The following is a 14,223-nucleotide window of genomic DNA, read 5'->3' as shown; positions in this document are numbered from 1 at the left end:
CAAAGAAGGGCTTAAGCCCGAAACGTTGGTTATGTATCTTTATCTTTGCTATATAAAGGACATTGCTTTTCCTGCTGAGTTTCCCCACCTTTGTGCTTTTACTTCAATCACAGGGTCTGTAGACTTTCATGTTTTACTCCTCCCTATGATGCTGACTGAATAGTATTATGGCCTCATTGCTAGGGACCTAACACAATGAAGAACTCTATGGATCAAGAAGCAGCAGTGCGAGAAAAAGAATGATTGATGTTTCAAGTTGAAACCCTTTATATATAGTTAGATTTCTTTTCCTGGAGGACCACATGGGTTTTCATGATCATCTCTTTTATTGCAGATTATTTTAAATGTAATAATCAAAATTTCAACATCTCAGCTATCATGATGGAACATGAATCCAGGTCTCCATTTAAAAAAATACACACAAGGCCTCTAGATTGCTCACCCAATAGGTTATCCACTTTACCACAAATTATAATGACAGTAAGTTTTAAAAAGTGGCCTGAGGGATAGCTGGCAAACAGTTCAACTCAACACAAAATGTGAAACTGCTATTCTTCATGGATTTATAGGAATAAACCAGCCACGTCCATAATCCAATTGTGACCAGGCACATATCCCAGGTCTCTTCATGGTTAATCAAAAGCCAAATTTTATTCCAAATCTCAATCAATGGATATTGATGTTGCTCAGCATGGTGAAAACATACACAGAAGACATGGAACTGTTTCTGTTTTCACATATATTTCCAGGATCAACCAGAAATTATTCTGCCCTTATTGACTATAGATTTAGCAAAACAAAATTAAATGTCACACCATCTCTCCATAAGAAGGATCCTACATCCCATTCCACCAACCACATTGCTACATCATGGATGGAAAATATACAATTTATTAAAGTTCATTCATCGAAGTAATGCATTTTCTAACTCTATTGTTGCAGACTAATCATTCAATTACCACAGTTTTTTAAAAATAAAACTCACCTGTAATTCAATAATGTATTGTTGGAGCAAGTTGCTGAAATGTTCCAGCTTAAGTACACGCGGACACTGAAGCTTGCATAAATCAACGGTAATTTTTAGAACATCATCTCCAATTTTAAGCTTTAAGACACAAGTCACCAAATCAGACTTTCAATTCTTGAATTCTCAAAAGAATCATAACAAATATTATGCAACTAACTTAATGCAAACTGAGCTACAAGAAAATAGCTTTTACAATAATTCTTGCATACTGAAATCAAAGATACTGTATTCAATATTGGCAAAATAATGACATCTGCATATTTATTTGTATGTACTATTTTTCTCCAGATAAGAGTCAATTACGACCACCCACCCTGTCACCAAATTGCTTTCAGAAATTTCTCAGTAATTCTCTTCTGTCTGTTCCTGTTTAAAAAAAATATTAGCATTAATTATGCAAATCATACTTTAATTACAAAAGGTTTCATCAAGTGATGCTCAAGAATATAATGGCAGAGAATAAAAGAATTTTTAATCAAATGGTGACATTTATATCCACTGCATACCACAAACAGCAAACTACTAATGAACTCTTCTGGTATTCTATACCAACATCTTTGAGAAACACAAGCTCATTCAAATCTTTGCTGCTTTCATCCCAAACTCCTCCAAAACCTGTTTATTCATCATCTGTGCTACATTGGCTTCCAGTCTGAGCAGCCATTTCAAAAATAGTGTGCACACCAATGTTCAAATCTCCAAATACCTCACATTTTCTGTAAACTACTCATTTACTCTGCACTTTCCTAGTAATGTCTTGTCATTCCCCACTAGCTTTATAAATCCTAACCCTGTAATTTCCTGACTTAAAGTCTACTTTAAAATCTGTATCTTAGACAAGCGTCTCGACACCCATTTTCTCCTTTAGTTCTACTGGTTTTCCTCTGATTACAATGGCTTGAAATACCTGAAGACATTGAGACACTAGATTCAGATTTATTGTCAGAGTACATACATGACATCACATACAACCTGAGATTCTTTTCCCTGCAGGTAAGGCAGAATTACCACTTATTGTTAGAACAAAAAGACTGTACACAGTGTATACATGTAAACAAATAAAGGGGTATTGATGTCTCCATACCAGACCATGATGCAGCCAGTCAGCACACATCTTTACCAGGATTTTACTAAATTTGACCAAATTTACCAGGATTTCTGGTGTCATATCAAACCTTCGCAATTGCTTCCTTCACTATGCCATTATAAGTGCTCCTCAACTTACGATGGGGTTACGTTCCAGCAAACCCATCATAAGTCAAAAAAATCTTATCAAAAAATAATACAGGTATACAACGTTGTATCATTCCCCACACTGATCCTGCTGCCCCGCTCTCTCCCGACAGTGCTGTATCATTCCCCACACTGATCCCACAGCCCCGCTCTCCCGACAGCACTGTATCAGTCCCTGCAAGCTTTTGACTGAACCAAAAGAAGTGATTGACCAAGGAGGTTACGAAGAATTTACCTTAGAGGAATTATCAACTTTTATTGGAAAAATCAACAATGTTTGTGATTACCTTACCTTAATGTATTAAATGGAAGTAAATAATGACAGTCATGCTATTGTACCTTTGAAAAATTGTAAATTGGACCATTGTAAGTAGGGGAGCACCTGTAGTGTGTTAGGTCCAGGAAAGATCCTCCGAGATAGTGACTTCCAAGAACTTAAATTTACACACCTTTTCAAATTCTGATTCCCCAATGATCACTGGATTGTATACTGCTGGCTTTCCCTTCCTGAGGTCAACAATCAACTCCTTAGTCTTGGTGATATTGAGTGCATGGTTCTTGATGGTATACTATTCAGCCAAGTTTTCAATTTCTCTTCTGTATGCTAACTCATCACACAAGTTAGTTTCAGGCCCATGACCTTTTATCTTTTTATTCTTTTTCTCTCTTCATTGACTTAAAACATTAACTGTTTCTCTTTCTGCAGAAACTATCCATTCTGCTGAGTGTTTCCAGCATTTTCTATATTCTAGCACCTGCAATGACTTCAAGTGGTTACTAAAGCAATTGAGTTGTATGCAATAAGGTTCCAAACTAAGAATTAACTACCCAAGCTGAAAATTACTGCAATGAAAAGCTGACTCATCATTGATTAGGAACAATTTCCAATAAATATTTTGGCAAGGATAGCCAAACAAATACTAGCCAGGTCACTGGAAATCTGTCAAGTCGTGTCACCAATTCTTTCACATGCACTAGATCAGACACACGTCTCCTCAGTTTAGCTTTGCATCCACAAAATGGTATTATTTGGCAATCTATTCTCTCAAGAAAATTGAATTTACAATATTGCTAACAGTATTTTCATCAAATTTCAAGAAATGTATAAAAGTAGATAATTTTGGACTACCAACTTTACTTAACATTATTTTCTAAAACCCAAATAGAGCATGAAGAAAGATACACTTATTGAAAAAGTAATGTTAAAACACATGTTGCAAACTTGCTTTGATTAAAATATGCATTGAAAGCTCATTGATCCAAAATGGGCACCCTCATTCTCCCTCGAGAGGTGCAGCCATACTCAAGATACTTCAGAATCCAGAACTGAAAAGAAAAAAAAATGTCATCTGCACCATATCCTATTTCACTAGTCACACTGCTTTTACTACTGGGGATAGGCTGTTACAGTATCTCTATTTGGGGGAGGGGAGGGGGGGGTGGCAAAAGAACTAATCTGAGTGGGGGGGGGCGAAGAAGAAGAAATAATCTGAGTGCCAATATCTTCCTTAATCTTTGTTTCTTAGCCATTATAATTCCTAGTTTTTTTTTCCTGTTTGGGTTTTTGTAGGGGGTCAATGGCCCCATTGATGCCTGTATTAACATTAATTACTTGACTGCACGTTAAATTTTATGTTGGGAGTGGGGAGGGGATAAATACAGACTATACATAAACAGGAATGTTAGAAAGATTGAATGGTTTGTTGAGTTTTGAGTCTATGAAAATCATAAATAAAATATTCAAAAAACTTCAGAATTTTTTTGTCATGAACAAATCATGAAATTTGCTGTTTTGCAGCAGCATCAAAGTGCAAATGCCCATATTTTAACGACTCTTATAACATTTATAATAAAATTTAAATGATAGTGCACAAAAAGGGTCTTTGGTTCATTGATTATTCAGGAATCCAATGGCAGCAGAAAGGAGCTGTCCTTGTGCCATCTTTAGGCTCCTGTACCTTTTCCCCCCCCCAATGGTAGCAGAGTGGTGGGGGCCTTTCAGGACAGAGCCTTTTTAAAAACACTGCCTCATGGCAACATCCTTGATGGAGTGAAATCTGGTACCTCCGTGATGTTGCAGGCTAACCCTTTAGAGTTATTATTGCATAAAATCAAAAGATTTTAAAAAAAGGTTAAAAACAAAGAGTGCCTGACCCACTTTATTTTCATCTCCCCATTCCACACTTGTTTTGGTCATTCTAATCCAGACAGTTGCTCTTGATTTAGGGCCAATAACCCGCTGGAGGAGATCAGTGGGTCAGGTTGCATCTGTGGAGGTGAAAGGATGGTTGACGCTTCTCGTCCTGTACCAGGCTCAGAGTCCACAGATGGTGCCCCGAATCCCTCCAGCAGTTTATTTATTGCTGAAGGTCTAACATCCTGAGGGACTGATCTGCTCACCATGCAGACCCATAAAAGCCACTGTCTTTGGACATTGCCGAAATCATTTCCCTTGAGCCGGCAGGGCGGGGCACAGATCATGAAAACCTCGCATTCAGCTCGCGCCTTATTAATTTCGAGGAACGGCTGCTTGGCCTGGTTTCAAACCGCGCCATTCATCCACTTCCATTCCTGGAAGGTGCCGCTCGTCCAGTCTCCCGCTTCGGCCCTGGCCCACGTGACCGAAACTTCAGCTGAATGTCCGAGAGAGAAAAAGACGAGATACAACCGACAGACCTGCTCGTGAAATCGGACGAGCGAACTGAGCGCGGCGCTCACACTCTCGCCCAGTGCCCCGTCCGCCCGAGGAAGCGTGTCCTGCCCCGCCGCTGTCGCCATGACACCGGGCGAACAGCCCCACAATTCCCCGTTCCCGCGGCATCCGCTCGGGCCGACGCTGAGGCAGAGGCCGCAGGGATCCTCTTACGTCAGGTGGGGCGAAAAATCATCTGCTCCTGTACCTTTCCACCCCTAAATTCAGTGCTCGGACAAACAATTCTCATGGTCACGGTGCCAAAACCCTGGAACTCCTGCCAAACATGATCTGGTCTCCAAAGGTTATTTGTGGACAAGTTCGAGAGGTGCTTTGATATATTGTTGTATAGGTGTTAGGAGCCCAGAGGACTCCAATACCCAGCAGCATCAGAAATTCACCAAGACAATGGTTACTTTTAATTTTATTTAAACATAAAAACAGGATCAAACTTTATTACTATTAACTCAACCTATCTTAACTTAGCCCCCTTCTAAATTCCAAGCCCACGTGTATATGTTTTTATTAATTTTTTTATTTTTCACACCATAAATCACATTAGCCATGATACACACTTTTTCCTTTTCACACATATACAGTGACACTTTCTCCCCCCCCCCCTCCCTCCTCCCAACCCACCCCTCCCATCCATTTAAGGTATACAATCTAGGATACATTAAACCAGTCAGACAATGTTGTCACTCAACAAAAATACACCAGAAATTCTACTGAGTCCATTCTTTTCTTTCCTTCTCCTTCCATCAACTTAGGTAATGATTGTCCCTGGTAGGTTTTCGCTATTGTATTTAATGTAAGGCTCCCATATTTGTTCAAATATTTCAATATTATTTCTTAAACTATATGTTATTTTTTCTAATGGAATACATTTATTCATTTCTATATACCATTGTATTTTCAAATTATCTTCCAATTTCCTGGTTGACATAATACATTTTTTTGCTACGGCTAGAGCTATCTTAACAAATCTTTTTTGTGCATCCTCCAAATCAATTCCAAATTCTTTGTTTTTTATGTTACTTAGGAGAAAGATCTCTGGATTCTTTGGTATATTGTTTTCTGTTATTTTATTTAATATCTGATTGAGATCTTCCCAAAATTTTTCTACTTTCTCACATGTCCAGATTGCATGAATTGTTGTTCCCATTTCTTTTTTACATCGAAAACATCTATCAGATACTGTTGGGTCCCATTTATTTAACTTTTGAGGTGTAATCTATAGTCTGTGTAACCAGTTATATTGTATCATACGTAGCCTCGTATTTATTGTATTTCTCATCGTTCCAGAACATAATTTCTCCCATGTTTCCTTTTTTATCTTTATATTTAAATCTTGTTCCCATTTTTGTTTAGTTTTACCATTTGTTTCCTCATTCTCCTTTTCTTGCAGTTTAATATACATATTTGTTATAAATCTTTTGATTATCATTGTATCTGTAATCACATATTCAAGGTTATTTGCCTCTGGCAAACTCAAACTGCTTCCTAATTTATCCTTCAAGTAGGATCTCAATTGGTAATATGCCAGCACTGTATCTTGAGTTATATTGTACTTATCTTTCATTTGTTCAAAGGATAAGAATCTATTTCCTGAAAAACAATTTTCTATTCTTTTAATCCCTTTTTTTTCCCATTCTCTAAAGGAAAGGTTATCTATTGTAAAAGGGAGTAACTTGTTTTGCGTCAATATTAGTTTTGGTAATTGATAATTTGTTTTATTTCTTTCTACATGAATCTTCTTCCAAATATTGAGGAGATGATGTAATACTGGAGAACTTCTATGTTGTACCAATTTTTCATCCCATTTATATAATATGTGTTCAGGTATCTTTTCCCCTATTTTATCTAATTCTAATCTCATCCAGTCTGGTTTTTCCCTTGTTTGATAAAAATCTGATAGGTATCTTAATTGTGCAGCTCTATAATAATTTTTAAAGTTTGGCAGTTGTAAGCCTCCTTGTTTATAGCATTCTGTTAATTTATCTAGTGCTATCCTCGCTTTCCCCCCTCTCCATAAAAATTTCCTTTATTATTTTCTTTAACTCCTTGAAGAATTTTTCTGTCAGTTGTATTGGCAATGCCTGAAACAAGTATAATATCCTTGGAAAAATGTTCATTTTAATACAGTTTATCCTTCCTATTAGTGTTAGTGGTAAATCTTTCCAATGCTCTAAATCGTCCTGTAAATTTTTCATTAGTGGATAATAATTGAGTTTATATAGTTGGCCGAGATTTTTGTTTATTTGTACACCTAGGTATCTTATTGCCTGCATTTGCCATCTAAATGGAGATTCCTTCTTAAATTTTGAGAAATCCGCATTATTCATAGGCATTGCTTCACTTTTATTTACGTTTATCTTGTAACCCGACACTTCTCCATATTCCTTCAATTTCTTATATAATTCTTTTATTGATAGTTCTGGTTCTGTTAAGCACACTATAACATCATCCGCAAATAGACTGATTTTATATTCCTTGTCTTTTATTTTTATTCCTTTTATATTATTATCTATTCTTATCAATTCTGCTAGTGGTTCTATAGCTAACGCAAACAATAAAGGTGATAGTGGGCATCCCTGCCGCGTTGACCTGCTTAAGTTAAATTGCTTTGATACATGTCCATTTACTGTCACTTTCGCTAACGGTCCCTTATATAATGTTTTAATCCAATTAATATACTTCTCTGGTAAACTGAATTTTTGCAATACTTTGAACAAATAATTCCATTCTACTCTGTCAAAGGCCTTCTCTGCGTCTAAAGCAACTGCTACTGTAGGTGCTTTATTTCCTTCTACTGCATGAATTAAGTTAATAAATTTACAAATATTGTCTGTTGTGCGTCTTTTTTTGATAAATCCAGTTTGGTCTAAATTTACCATTTTCGGTACATGTTCTGCTAATCTGTTTGCTAATAGTTTAGCTATTATCTTATAATCTGTGTTTAGTAAAGATATTGGTCTATATGACGCTGGTGAGAGTGGATCTTTCCCTTGCTTTAGTATTACTGTAATTATTGCTGTTTTACATGAATCTGGTAAGCTTTGTGTTTCATCAATCTGGTTGATTACATCCAGGAGGGGCGGAATTAATAAGTCTTTAAATGTTTTGTAGAATTCTATTGGAAATCCATCCTCTCCTGGTGTCTTATTATTTGGTAATTTTTTTTATTATCTCTTGTATTTCTACTATTCCAAATGGTTCTGTTAATTTATTTTGTTCCTCTATTTGTAGTTTTTGGTAGTTCAATTTTAGTCAGAAATTCATCTATTTTCCCTTCTTTCCCTTCGTTTTCAGTTCGGTATAATTGTTCATAGAATTCTCTAAAGTTTTCCTTAATTTCTTTTGGATTATATGTAATTTGTTTGTCTATTTTCCTTGATGCCAATACCATTTTCTTAGCTTGTTCTGTCTTAAGCTGCCATGCTAGGATTTTGTGCGTTTTTTCACCCAGTTCATAATATTTCTGTTTTGTCTTCATTATATTCTTCTCCACCTTATATGTTTGTAGTGTTTCATATTTTATTTTTTTTATCCGCCAATTCTCTTCTTTTAGTTGTATCTTCCTTCATTGCTAATTTTTTTTCTATATTTGCTATTTCCCTTTCCAACTGCTCTGTTTCCTGATTATAGTCCTTCTTCATCTTGGTTACATAACTTATTATTTGCCCTCTAATGAATGCTTTCATTGCATCCCATAGTATAAACTTATCTTCCACTGATTCCGTATTTATTTCAAAATACATTTTTATTTGTTTTTCAATAAATTCTCTAAAATCCTGCCTTTTAAGTAACATGGGGTTTAATCTCCATCTATACATTCTTGGAGGGATGTCCTCTAGCTTTACTGTCAATATTAAGGGTGAATGGTCCGATAGTATTCCAGCTTTATATTCTGTTTTTCTTACTCTATCTTGCATACTAGCTGATAACAAAAATAGGTCTATTCTTGAGTATGTTTTATGTCTAGCCGAGTAATATGAATATTCCTTTTCTTTTGGGTGTTGTTTCCTCCATATATCCAAAAGTTGCATTTCTTCCATTGATTTAATTATAAATTTGGTTACTTTGTTCTTTCTGTTAATTTTCTTCCCAGTTTTATCCATATTTGAATCCAAATTCAGGTTGAAATCCCCTCCTATTAATATGTTCCCTTGGGTATTTGCTACCTTCAAAAAGATATCTTGCATAAACTTTTAATCTTCTTCGTTAGGTGAATATACATTGAGTAGATTCCAAAACTCCGAATATATCTGACATTTTATCATTACATATCTCCCTGCTGGATCTATTATTTCCTCTTCTATTTTAAATGGCATATTTTTACTAATTAATATAGCCACTCCTCTTGCTTTTGAATTATACGATGCTGCTGTTACATGTCCTACCCAATCTCTCTTTAATTTCTTGTGCTCCAATTCAGTTAAGTGTGTTTCTTGCACAAATGCTATATCAATTTTTTCTTTTTTCAGTAAATTTAGCAGTTTCTTCCTTTTAATTTGGTTATGTATTCCATTAATATTTAAAGTCATATAGTTCAACGTAGCCATTTTATACTTTGTTTATCTTCCCTTTCCGTTTTTCCATCATTACCTTTCCTCCTTTTCCATTTCTGTTTTCTTATTTTAAACCCTTTATAAGACAACATTCCTAAAACATCAAACATTTTCCTTATTCTCCTATTTAAGACTTCTTTAGCCCCAATCTCCCCTTCCCCTCCCGAGTTGTCCTTTATCCCTTGTCGGACAACCACATCTCCCCTCTCCATTTGGGTTTGCGAATTCACTCGCAAGCGTCAGCTGATTTTGCAGTGACCGCCACTCCTCCTCACCCAGCCCCCCCCAGAAAAGATTTCACTTTTCATATGTAACAAAGGTCACTCTTTTAGTTCCCTCCTTATTCCCTCTATTCCATTTCCTTCCCTTATTAATTCTTGTCTATACTATCTATATTTTCCTCTAAATACGGATACATTCACATATGCACATTATACATATACACACTTATACCTCTTTACCCACATACATATAAATCGTGGTCATTTTTACTCTCATTACACGTCTTCATCCCTCAGTCTATTTTGTAATTGTTCTGCAAATTTTCGTGCTTCTTCTGGATCCGAGAATAGTCTGTTTTGTTGTCCTGGAATAAATATTTTCAATACCGCTGGATGCTTTAGTATAAATTTATACCCTTTCTTCCATAAAATCGCCTTTGCTGTATTGAACTCCTTTCTCTTCTTTAGGAGTTCAAAACTTATATCTGGATAAATGAAGATTTTTTGCCCTTTGTACTCCAGTGGCTTGTTGCCCTCTCTTACTTTTTCCATTGTCTTCTCCAGTACCTTTTCTCTTGTAGTATATCTTAGGAATTTTACTAAAATAGATCTTGGTTTTTGTTGTGGTTTAAAGGCCAATGCTCTATGTGCCCTTTCTATTTCCATTTCTTGCTGTAGTTCTGGACATCCTAGGATCCTAGGGATTCAATCTTTTATAAACTCTCTCATATTCTTGCCTTCTTCATCTTCCTTAAGGCCCACTATCTTTATGTTATTTCTTCTGTTATAATTTTCCATTATATCTATTTTCTGAGCTAACAGTTCTTGTGTCTCTATAACTTTTTTATTAGATTCCTCTAATTTATTTTTTAAGTCCTCTACCTCCATTTCTATTGCTGCTTCCCGCTCTTCCATCTTGTCCATTTTCTTTCCCATTTCTGTTAAGGTCATATCTATTTTATTCATTTTCTCTTCTGTGTTGTTTATTCTTCTTCTTAAATCATTAAATTCCTGTGTTTGCCATTCTTTAAATGACTCCATGTATTCTTTAATAAGAGAAAGTATATCCTTTATCTTGCCTTTCCCTTCTTCTTCTATTTCACTGTACTCTTCCTCTTCTTCTTCCTCTGGGTTGGCCATCTGTTGTTTCTTTGTTGCCCTTTCCTTCTCTTCTTTCTTGTTTTCATTGTCTTCTGTGTTCTCTTCTTGCTGCCGGTGTTCTGCAGCTGTCGTTGCCGGCTGTGGAGATCGACTCCCCAGCTGGTCACCCCTCCCGTCGGTGTGTTTTTTTTCATGCGCGGTTGCGCACTTTTACTCGGCTCAAGGAGCCATTTTTGTAGTTCACTTTCTACCGACCTGAGGGAGCGGGTTTCTCTCTCCACCGCGGGCCTCTTCGAACAGGTAAGGCCTTCTCCTTCTTCCTCCGTTGTCTTCTCTTCCTCTCTTCTTACCGTTGATTTCGATTTTTCTTTTTTTGTCGCCATCTTCTTTCCACCTTTATACTCACTTTTCTTTAACTTTTATTTCTGTGCCTTTGTGTTTTCCTTTGTTTTTTCCGACTTTCCCACGTGTATATGTTCAGGAAAGTTTGTTGTTTCACAGTCCAATCATTCACTTAACACTTCTCCAAGTTCAGGCAATTCTTATACTGTGCACAGAATCTTCACCTGGCTCTGGTATTTAAAGTTAAAGGGACCTAGTTGGTTTCAGAGAGCGATTTGTTGCTTGTCGGACACTTCAGTGACTTGCCAAGAAACTTGCCCCATCGTGGGTTTTCCATATGATAACCTCTTCTTCTTTGTCACCACGGAGTTCCGCTTGTTCCCCTTATATCAGGAGAAACACTGCAGCCAGCCATTTCCTCTTGTAAGGACTACAAGGGTTTTGAACAGGCTTAATGTAGAATGCACAACAGTCTTCAAAATGGGGTTTTTCAACAAGCCTGCCAGCTTTCCATTTTGCAGCCTCAACTGCTACTGTAGGCTCACCTCTCTCTCTCAGAGAAGAATCCTGTTTGTTTTTTTCTCTCTCTCAAAGAAGAATCCTGTTTGTTTTTTTTCCTCTCTCTCTGCTTGTAAAAATCAAATGCCTCTCCCAAGGCTCCAAGCCCAATCTTTGAAATATCTTATCAGTTCTTGAGCCTGGACTCTGTTCCAATTTGCATCTCCTTTTGAAGTTCTTTCCAAAGCAGTTTGATTGTCTCTGCAAAATCTACAAGAGCCTCAATGTCTACTTCAGCAAAGCTCTTAAATGAGATGAATTTTGTGTTACTTTGTTTGTGGTGACCTACACGAAGCCCCCACAATCTATCTCTTTTAAAGACATATTTATCCATAACCATAATAATATAACCCGTAAAACAGCACTACTGTTTCCTACAATAAAGATATGGTGGAAGAACTCAGCCAGTCTAGCAGATCCATAGGAGGTGAAGATATATTACAGACCTTTTGGGCCTAAGCTCTATAGATGACACTTTCCAGGTTCTACTATATCCTAATTTTTAAAAGTGACATCTTCAAGACAACGTGGGCTATGATATTCTGAATTACTATCTTTTTAATCCAATAAACCAAACTTTGTAAATGTAGCTTTATGAAGCTTTAATCCATTGATAAAACAGATAAATATTTTGCATAACGTCGCATTAAGATATTCATAATGATGAATAAACAAAGCATTTGGCTATATTTAAAGATAAAATAATATTTAACTTAGAAGAGATACAAGAAGAAATAAGACGAATTCAAAGAAAATTATCTTGTGCTCATATCCCCTTCATAGTTCGTCAAAGAATGAGATGCAAGCTCCTAGTCTGCATGGATATTATGACATATTACATCATAGTCACTATGGTAACTCTACAAACAATAGTCTTTCTTAAAGAGACAAGCCCAAAATTAACTAAGAATCAAAAACACAAGGTTTTAACCTTTACAAGCCCTTCTTCAAGAAATAAGTAAAAAACAGGAAAGTGTAAGAATAAAGATGAATACTGGCTGGTGAAGGAGTCCAGAGTAACAAAATGTGTTAATTGGATATAATAAGAGAAGAGGTGACAATTGATTTTTGGCTCTGTTGAAAAGGAGACAGAGGGAAAAGGGAAGAGACAGACAGAGCTGAGGGAAAGGTGACAGGGAGAAGGGGGGAGGGGTTGGTTTAACAGAAACTGGAGAAGTTGATGCAAAGGCCATCTGGTTGAAGGGTACCAAGACAGAAGATGAGTTGATCCTCTAATTTGTGGATGGTCTCAGTCTGGCAGTGCACGAGACCATGGACAGAGATGTCAGCAAGAGAACAGGAAATTGAAATGGGTGGCCACTAGGAGATCCACATTATTGTAGCAGGCAGAGCTGAGGTGCACAATGAAGCAATCTCCCAGTCTGTGTCCAATCTCTTAGATGTAGAGGAGACCACAGCAAGAGGTCCAGATGCAGTAGATTACTCCTGCAGATTCACTAGAGAAATGTTGCTTCACTTGGAAGGACTGTTTGGGGCATCAAATGGTGGTGAATGAAGATGTGTAAAAGATAGTTTATAGTTATTTTTTGTTTACATGAGCAACAGCAAAACCTGAGGGAGTAGCAGTCCTGTGAACTTGTTCTACAAGGAAAAGTTTGATTGTCGGTGATGGCCACAGAGAATGAATTGTATACATTTGGAAGCTCGAAACCTGAGTGAACTTAAAGTGGAATAAAGACAACTCTCTGTGAGAACAAATGATAATAACATCAATCATTCTGAATCCAACTCATATTTGCAGGAATTGCCTAAGGTAGTGCCCCAGGCCCAGCTATCTCTTGCTGCTACATTAACGATTTTCCATCAAGAACCAGCTTTAAAAAGTGGAGTTCACTGAAATGAGTGCACACTCTTCAGATGAATTTGCTTCATTTCAGCAGGTGAGTCCATTCATAGCAGTATGTATCATGAATTGGACAACATTCAGGCACAGTGAAAAAACCAAAATGCTGGATAAATTCAGCTGGTCAAATAGTATACTTTATGTTAGCAAAGGTAAAAGTACATAACCAACGTTTGGGTTTGAGCCCTTCATTAAGGTATGAAAAGGGTGTTGGTGGGCATCTGAACAAAAGGGGGAAGGGGGGAATGGCAACAGCAGGAGATGATAGGTGCAGAAGGGAGGGAGGGAACAACAGTGATCAGGGGGAGAACTGGAAAACGGAGGGGAAAGAAAAGGCGAGCTAGTTAGCAGAAAGCAGAGATATCAATGTTAATGTCATCTGGCTGGAGAGTGCCCAGACGGAAAATAAGGTCTTGCTCCTCCAATCTGTGGGTGGCCAGGGTGGGATAGTACATAAGGCCATGGACAAATGTGAGCATGAGTGTGTGACTTATTTGAAATGATTAGCTACAAGGAGGTCTTTGATGTGGCAGAGGGAACAGAGGTGCTCAGCGAAGCAATCTGCCAATCTGCGACCGGTCTCTCCGATGGCAGCCTGCGACTTTGTGGGTACC

The 14,223-nt window shown here is 37.1% G+C and overlaps 1 protein-coding gene and 1 long non-coding RNA gene across 8 annotated transcripts in view; one reads left to right on the top strand and one right to left on the bottom strand.

Moving 5' to 3' along the window:
• mbip (MAP3K12 binding inhibitory protein 1) overlaps positions 1 to 14,223 on the bottom strand; it is a 33,502-nt gene that overhangs the window by 13,431 nt on the left and 5,848 nt on the right. For 2 of the 4 annotated variants that reach the window (XM_069916806.1, XM_069916803.1), the window contains exon 3: positions 986 to 1,105. In XM_069916806.1, coding sequence (XP_069772907.1) covers positions 986 to 1,105 — 120 coding nt within the window. Of the gene's footprint in view, positions 1 to 985; positions 1,106 to 4,660; positions 4,904 to 4,936; positions 5,089 to 14,223 lie in introns of those variants that run through there. The other 2 variants (XM_069916804.1, XM_069916805.1) reach the window with 2 other exon arrangements.
• LOC138753609 (uncharacterized) overlaps positions 4,887 to 14,223 on the top strand; it is a 118,514-nt gene continuing 109,177 nt past the window's right edge. For 2 of the 4 annotated variants that reach the window (XR_011351290.1, XR_011351291.1), the window contains exons 1-2: positions 4,887 to 5,131; positions 13,508 to 13,646. This is a non-coding gene — a long non-coding RNA (uncharacterized lncRNA). The other 2 variants (XR_011351292.1, XR_011351293.1) reach the window with 2 other exon arrangements.

This window comes from Narcine bancroftii, chromosome 2 (genome assembly GCF_036971445.1).
Source record: "Narcine bancroftii isolate sNarBan1 chromosome 2, sNarBan1.hap1, whole genome shotgun sequence".
NCBI lineage: Eukaryota > Metazoa > Chordata > Chondrichthyes > Torpediniformes > Narcinidae > Narcine > Narcine bancroftii.
Note: the sequence above shows the minus strand (reverse complement) of the source record. Positions and strands in the feature narration are given on the sequence as shown.